At 39.6% G+C, this 8,757-nt stretch overlaps 1 protein-coding gene across 1 annotated transcript in view; it reads right to left on the bottom strand.

Moving 5' to 3' along the window:
• Positions 1-848: 848 nt before the first annotated feature.
• Positions 849-8,757, bottom strand: part of LOC101846938 — a gene marked incomplete in the record, with an annotated part of 14,747 nt that continues 6,838 nt past the window's right edge. The window contains 2 exon segments of the mRNA XM_013090454.2: positions 849-1,186; positions 2,949-3,083. Of these exon segments, the coding sequence (XP_012945908.2) occupies positions 918-1,186; positions 2,949-3,083 (404 nt within the window).

The following is an 8,757-nucleotide window of genomic DNA, read 5'->3' as shown; positions in this document are numbered from 1 at the left end:
GCAACAGTATATCTATATGGCATGATAAACCTCCTAAATGTAGCAACAACATGCGTCACGTGGTACATGTATATTCTACCGTGTAAAAGCTGTGATACATGGCATGATTATTCGACTAAACCGAACAACAACCTACATGTCACGCTTATTCTATTACCCGTATGTCTAACAACAATATGGGCCTGTACATGAAATGATTGCTTTTAAGGACAAGCGGCCTAACCCAGATTTCGGGGTTTTCCAGAAATCTTGATCTACACCAAAAGCGGGCATTGCCCTACCTATAGGAGAATGTTGGTTTCATTGGTGTGTATATTTGTTTGGTTATAGAGAAAACTCACCTTGTCTTATAAACAAAATGAACAAGGGGCAAAAACGTTACCTTCGATTTTCTCTAAACAGCATTATTTCAGGTAATCCCCTTGTTTAAAAAGAGACCAAATGTTTATTCCACCATTGCTAACAGCAACGTAGATAACATGAATATTCAAATATCCATAACAACAATATATTTTTTAAAATAACTTTAAACAACCCAGTAATATAAATTACATTTTTTTTCGACTAAATCTAAGAACAATGTACATGCCATGGGTTTTTTTTCCCTTTCTATCTCTTGCAACAATTAAGGCGTGCAGGCTCTATATGAAAATACTATGTTTATTCCACTGTTTCTAACAGCAGCATCATCATCATCAAGTGCCAGATCTGCGACAGATATTGGCGATCATGGTTCTCCATTCATTCCTTTGCTCGAATGCTGTAAAAAAAAAGCCACGTTTCCCTGATCTTTCCCTGTTACCCATTTGTTTAGGTTCCCTAAGTATGTTGTTCTGGGCCTACCCCTGCCTAGCTTGCCCTCAATTTTGCCAGTGATACAAACATAATTTTTCGACAATTTCTGAGAAAAACGTCCGTCACTCACGTCCATCATGCTGCCCCAGAGCAGACATCTTGCTGGAACTCGGCACGCACGACTTGACAGATTCGTGGAACAGAGTTCCTGGTGGGCAAGGGGAGGTAGCCATGACGCGACCCTCCACGCAATACACAAAACTCGGAGCTATTGCCCTTCCCGGTGGGTTGCTATGGATACCATTTGTTTTTTTCTCGCAGCTAGGGAGGACTATCCGGCAGAGGTCACAAGTGGGGAAGCGTGTACTCGGGCACGTGCTGGCATAATCACCTGGATGAAAATATAAAAGCAAGGTTTAAATGTTTTCATGCGAATCGACAAAACTGCACAAAGACACACAACACACACACACACACACACACACACACACACACACACACACACACACACACACACACACACACACAAACACACACACACACACACACACACACACGTTCAAATACAAACACAAACACAGAGCAAGTGAAAGAAAGAGAAAGAGAAAGACAAAAGAGAGAGAGAGAGAGAGAGAGAGAGAGAGAGAGAGAGAGAGAGAGAGAGAGAGAGAGAGAGAGAGAGAGAGAGATAGAAAGGGAGAGAGAGAGAGAAATAGACACACACATATACACGCAATGGCACACACACTCACACAAACACATGGTCCTATAAGAGCCAGATCCGTGTATCAAGATTTTGGCGCGATTTTTTTTTTTTTTACCAATCAAAAGCGCGTATCATGGGCTTCGTTTCGGTATACGTTTCATTGAGTTCCCCGCATTAAAATCGCTATAAAAAGCAAATGACTGTTTCACTTATCATAGCTGTTTGCTTTCAAATTAGCTCATCTTGAGATGTGCAGAATGGATTTCAATATTGTTACAACTTGTATGAGGCATCAAGAATTACAACAGAACCGACAGTAAAGCCAAGAATTCCTAAATCGCGTATCATATGATACACTTTTAGGTCTTGATCGTTTCTGGAGTGTTGATAATTATAATAATAATAATAATAATAATAATAATAGAAAGCATTTGTATAGCGCATATCCCCGCTCAACAGCAGGCTCTATGCGCTTTACACTATATTATTACCCCAGCAGACCATAGAACACTCAGAAACATTCTCAGCTTCCCGGGAAGCATACAGTGCAAGCAGCCGATTAAGCGCTCAAACACTAACAAACTGACAAGATCTTTCTCTGTCTATAGCCGGGTATCCATTCCCACCTGGGTGAAGTGAGGAAAATTCGTGTAAAGTGCCTTTCCCGAGGACACAACGTCGGGTCCCTAACGGGATTCGAACCCACGACCTTACGGTTGCGAGTCCGAGAGCCTAACCACTAGGCCACCGACGCCACAAACACATCATTAATACATTCCTACATAAAATACGTTTTTTGCTCCTCCTGAAAAATTCGCTAAAACCTTGATACTGTACGTGGAATTGGCTCTGATATGACAACATACAACAAAACAACAACAATAACAACGTTAACCACAACACAAACAACTCCGCCCCCAAACCAATAATTACCCCCCCCCCCCCCCCCCCGGGGCAGTGCCACTGACTGTAGTGTCTTTAGGCCATTCCCAAAGGGGGGACATTTCTCGTTCAAGTGCAGTCGAAAATGGGCTGATTCATGTAACGCTCATAACTGTGCCTGATCTACAACAGGGAACTGCTGCTTTTTCTTTCCTGATCCTTACTATTTTCATTTTCGTCTACTTCTTTTGTATGTTTGTCACTCCCTTGTGACCTGCTATTTTGGGGTGCCTTGATAGCCGAAGCAGACCTTGTGCTGTTGAAGCTAGAGAGGTGAGCAGTCTAAGTCTGATTCCATGTAAAGACTTCTCTGTTGACACTCACCCCTCGGCGCTCATATGACCTTATGCAGTAGCGAGCGCCGTAAAACCCTCTACTATAAAAAAACCCAAACCAATAATAACAATAACAAAAAAACAACTCCCCCCACCCATAACAAACAAACCCAAGAGCAACAACTCTGACAGCAGCCCTGGAACCCCCCCCCCCCCACACACACACTCACAGAAATGTTTGGGCTGTGTCCGGGTACCACACCCGTCCGTGTTGACCACATGGAGAAAGTTGTCGCACCTCCTCAGATTGGCATCAAACAGCTGGGGATAGGGGCACTCCTGGAGGTGGGCAGGGCCCGGGTCGTCTGAAGGATAAAAAACAATAATAATAATAATTATTATTATTATGTCATTATATTTTAATACCACTTATTTTATATTCTTATTATTATATCATTATATTTTAATACCACGCATTTTAATTTTTTTTCCTCTTTCATTTTTTTTTTTTTTTTTTTTGGTCATATGTCCTAGCTTGAGACCGAAAGCTGAATATTGGTCAGTTATAAACACATAAAAAAAAATAAAATTGTAAGACAGTGTTTTACGGCGCTCGCAACTACTTGAGGTCATATGAGCGCTCCGGACTGCTGACGTCATTTTACCCGGGGAATAGCGACAAGTATTTGACTAATTTCTTTGTTACAATTGAACTTGGTGTAATCGCTTACAGTATCGAATACAATTAGACCAAACATGTTACATTTGTATCGATTTTCAGTAAGCTTAAAACTAGAGCTCAGTCAAATCTCCCGCAAATCCGTTCATGAGGAGGAACAAGAAAGAGAGAAGTTGATCACAATGTAAAGCAATAAGGAGCTGTCGCAGGGAGAATTTTAAAGAAAAAAGTATTTTAAAATGCTGTCAGCTGAACAGCAAGCTTGAAAACAGTCTCCAGAATGTTGTTGGAGTTTGACCTTTCGTTGTTTCCTCTTTGCATTGTCCTCTTCAGGTGGACGTCATCATTTTCGGTTTAGATGATGCGATTGCAATTCACCGTTCCATCTTTGTTTACCGATTTGATAGTGTTTCTCCATGATTGATTTATTATACTCCTACACTATCATACTCTTACTTATATGATTACACACACACACACACACACACACACACACACACACACACACACACACACACACACACACACACACATTATATCCCCTCCACACACACACACACACACACACACACACACACACACACACACACACACACACACTCACACACACACACACACACACACAAATTTTAATGTGAGTCATTAATTTATGAAGCATAGATGTACATGTGTGTATTATTAAAGGGGGGGGGGGCTATGCCTGAAGGCTATCTCGCTGTTTACTGGACCGAATTTTACCAAATTTCAAACATATAACAAGCATAGTAAGGAGTCTTGAAATCCGCAATCAAATTGAGAAAAAAGTTTCGTTTCCATGGATACGGCGGCCATATTGAATTTAGTTGACATGTCTGACGTAATGAATACCGCACTTATCGCTAATGGAAATTGATTTTTTTTTTTTGCATGCGTGTTTACAAACATCAGATCTAAAAATTTGTCTGTTATTTTTTTCATAAACGAATTAGAAAATTTGTAATGAATTTTTTCCTGAGGTATCATTCAAGTTTGCGAAAAATCGTGAAAATCCACACTCCAGACACCACCAACAAAAATCTATTCCATATATAAAAAATTTGACAGACAAATTTTTAGTATTACCTCTTGTCTTCATTCTGTGAAAATTTCATGAAGATTGGATTTAAAAAATGGTGGAGTTATTTTTAAAAAGTTGGCTATAGAGAAAAGTCGCATTTTGAGAAAACGGCCGATAAAGAAAAATAAAATACTTACTTTATGAGGAAATGGCGGTCACAAACATGCCCGGTATGGGAAAAAAAATTGGTTTTTGGGGGTTCTTATGCGATGAAATAGTTGTAGGAGAGGCTGAGGAAGCTAAAAATGCCCACAACTCAAATTCCTTAATTTTGAGCCGAATTTTGACTTTGGGGGTGAAAAGCAAAAATAAGATGAAAACAAAAACACCAAACAAACAAACAAATAAACAAACACGGATTTATGATGGGAGTCGCATACATGTACTTGTGACTATCAGTAGTGTAGAAATGGAGAGAGAAAGAAAGAAAACAGAAACAGAAACAAAAACAAAAAACGACCTAACAAATAAAAACACACCGGCACACGAATTTCTACTTGGGATCATTTCATAGAACTTTAAAAAAAAGTATCATGTACGTGTGAGCATTTTGTATCGGATTTTAAAAATTCCTGGAAGATAATTTAAAAAACCCAGTGCAATCAGAACCAAAACATTCGGGGCTCTCGTGGTCTAGAAGTACACACTCACTTCACATTCAATAGGTTCCAGGTTCGAACCCTGACAGCGACGGAAACATTAAAAAAAATCTCTAAAATGTTCTCTTTTCACCTCCTTTCCTTTTCTCTAGACATGTTCTGTCGTCTGCTTTATTCTCCACTTTCTCGCTCTAACCCGGCCCACCCCCCGCCAGGGGGCTCCTCTCTCCTTTGCTCCTGACTATTTCTACAAGTACTGCTTTCCCTTGCTCCTTCTTACTACTGTCTTTCAGCCACACATTCCTGATCTTAGGGTAGGAGTGACCGAACATTTGGCTTTCTCGAAAGGGCAAAAAATCTCGGAGGTCCTTTGTGCAAGCTCCGCACTTAAAGCTCTCTTGGTGGTTCTACAATCGATAAGAGCAGGCTTCGGCCGCCACCAAAGAAAAATTCAAAATTAATTAATACCAAACCTGACAATATTCTAGTCAGTAGAAAGACATAAAGAGTACCTCCGAAATCTGAACGTGGCCGCCTGAAAGCAAGGGGCCCTACGAAGTATGAAAAGTGGTCACATACGTAAACATCAATTGTACTGCAGGTTGATGAACCAGCAGAAGAAGAAAAAGAATCAAACGTCAGAACAACGTAATTATCTGAGCATGATGCATAGATCAGCCAGAGGTTCATGGTGGCAAACATGAGCTCGACATTGAGTTAACTTTTAACAGGGTGACAGTGACCCAGAATTTAGACCAAACAAAGCTTCTTTCTTTGAAGAATCAACCACAGATGACAGTATCTATTGTTTTCTCAATGAGCGTAGGAGAAAAGCATCTGTCGTTGGTGACAGTGACGAATATGGTGAGTAAAGGGAGTACGATATTTTTTTCCTTGTTGAGGGGGGGGTGGGGTCACAATGTTTTTGCTTGGAGTACATGCCATGGGGAAAGGCTGAACGTTATGCAGCGTTTTGAGTAAATAATAGCTCAACTAACAAAGAAGAGTTGGATTCCTTACACCCAGTCACCGGATGTAAGGTGAGTACATGTTTTACTGAAAAGTGGCGTTCTAAAGAAACTTAAAAATGTAATCACCCGATCATCGTGTTAAAGCCTTGCACTACCCACTCATGCAACATGCCAATTTAAAGCTAAATAAATCCTGCATTATCTGACTCAATAATATTTCACTTATGTTCAGAGATGCTTGAGATATGGACTCTTAAAATTGACCTTAAAAACTCAGGCTTGGCAAAATTGGTCGAAATCAAAGAAACGTACAAGTGTGTTCGCGCGTGTATTGAGGTTCATCAACGTTGGCGGAATGGATATGTATTGAATATCAAATGAAAAGGAAATATTATTGTCTCTGCAATGAACAGCATTTTCTGAAATACATTTTCAAAAAAGTTAGAAAACAGATTACTTACAAATACCATGCTGAACTTAGACTTAACATTGCATGTACTCATTAATATGATTTTGTTTTTGTTTAGGAGCTATTGGTCTTCTTGTAGAGCACAAACTTTTTAGAACATGTCTGCGTAAGTTAGATTTTGGAATAATCATCTGTCAGTGAGGAGCAGAGGCCACGAAACTGCCATTTTTTGGGTGGTCTGGGACGGAATGAACAAAATCGTCCGCATGTGAATCATCAGACGGCTTGATTCAGTTGAATATATCGCGCAAGTGTGGAATGTCATGTCTTACCTTTATTTCTCTCTTGGTGTCATTCAAGTAGACATCTCCATTCTGGGCAAATCACTTTCTCATTGAGCCAATGTTGTCACGAGACAATTCTTGGAAAACTATATCATATCAACGTTGGAATGGTCACCAGTAAATAGCCCGATATGAATCCTACAGGAATGTGAAATCCCATGAAAAAGCAGCTGAAGAAAATTGACGTTGCTCCCAATTCAGACCCTTCGTTTGCAACCGTCTGTGACATCTGGGGTAAAATGACTGATATTGTCCAAAATTTAGCAGCGTCGATGCCGTATCGGTTCGTGCACTACACAAAACCAATGGCTACTACGCAAAATAACAATAAGCACATTTAATGTTAAGTCCAAGTTTTTGTAATATTTGTGATTACTCTGTTTTCTGTTGCTTTTTAAAATTGAAACTATCGACATTAAATATTGTTTATATCTCCATTCATTGGATAGGCAATGTTTGTCCATTCTATCAATATCGGTGGTCCCCAATACACGCGCGAAAACAATGTTTCCGTGATTTGAAAATTTTTGCCTGATTGTTTTAGGTCAATTTTGAGTGACCATATTATTTTCTCGAGTATCTCTTAACATAGACGAAATATTATTGTGTCAGATGACGCAGAATTTATTTAGCTTTAAATTGGTATGCTGTATGTGTGGGTAGTGCAACGCTTTAACCCGAATAATGGGTGATTACATTATCACTTTTCTTTTGGAACCCACTGTATAATACACGTGCGGGTGTGTTACACCCAGTTGTCGGTCAAAGGGATATAAATAGGTTGCCATGAAAAGGGTTAATATGCAAAGCACAGGTTACTCTCAGCGATAAATCGTATTACATTTTTCGTATAGTAGAACATGGGGGCCCTCGTGGCCTAGAGGTTAAGGTGTTAGCCTCTCATTCAAAGGTCCCGGGTTCGAATTCGGATAACGACCGAAAAATTTTCTTCTCTAAAATTGTCTTCTTTCACCTCCTTTCCTGTTCTCTAGCAATATTATGTTGTCTGCTTTCATTTCTTCTTTCTGCCCCCACCCCCTCACCTCCTTTGCCCCCTCCTCTGGGCTCGTGACTCTTTCTGCAGCCTTTCTACTGCTACTCCTTGGCTCCTCCTTACTGCTGTCTTTCTGCCACACCCCTAATCTTCTGGTAGGAAAGATCTACATTTAGCCTTCACGGACAAGGGCGAAAAATCTCGGAGGGCCCGTGTGCAAGTTGCGCACGTTAAAGAGCCCTTGGTGGTCTAAAATCGATTAGAGCAGGTTTCGGCCGCCACCCGGGAAAAATTCTAAATTTCCTACCTACTGAAATTATTAGGTGCGTCCCGCGCGCCGAAAAAACACTTACCAAAAAAAAAAAGCATAGTAAAACTGTCAGAGTTATCAAACTCCATATTGATTCTGATTACATATTCAATGTTATAGTGTCTAATTCCCTTTCAATAGGGGGAGATTCCTTCTTCTTGCGCCATATGACTCTTTGCAACAATTTGCCTGCATTGTGTAAATGAGCACATGCAAATACATGATAATATAATATACAAAATGCAATTCGCAAAATACATAAAAGGATATTATAGTCATTTACATAACATTGTACTAAACATGAATCTACGGATATAAAAATGATGTCATTAATTTAAATATGTCTTTAAGGATACTTTGAATTTAGACTCAGATGTTGTTTATCTCAAGGGTTTGGGAAGAGAGTTCTATTAGGAAGTTTCGCACTCTTGTACGCACGCACATTCGAATGTTCCAATTTACAATGTGACTGTTCTTTCGATGCGGACAATACTTATACCCATCAATGCAATAAATATACCTAAATAACACAGCTATTCATTTAAAACAAAAATATATATACTTTTAATTTTTAAATATGTAAATGGGACTCGCTCTTCGATGATGTGCATTAGAGACGCTTAATGTATTTAAATTT

Source organism: Aplysia californica, unplaced genomic scaffold (genome assembly GCF_000002075.1).
Source record: "Aplysia californica isolate F4 #8 unplaced genomic scaffold, AplCal3.0 scaffold01286, whole genome shotgun sequence".
In the NCBI taxonomy this organism is placed as follows: domain Eukaryota; kingdom Metazoa; phylum Mollusca; class Gastropoda; order Aplysiida; family Aplysiidae; genus Aplysia; species Aplysia californica.
This window is presented reverse-complemented; position numbering and strand designations above follow the sequence as displayed.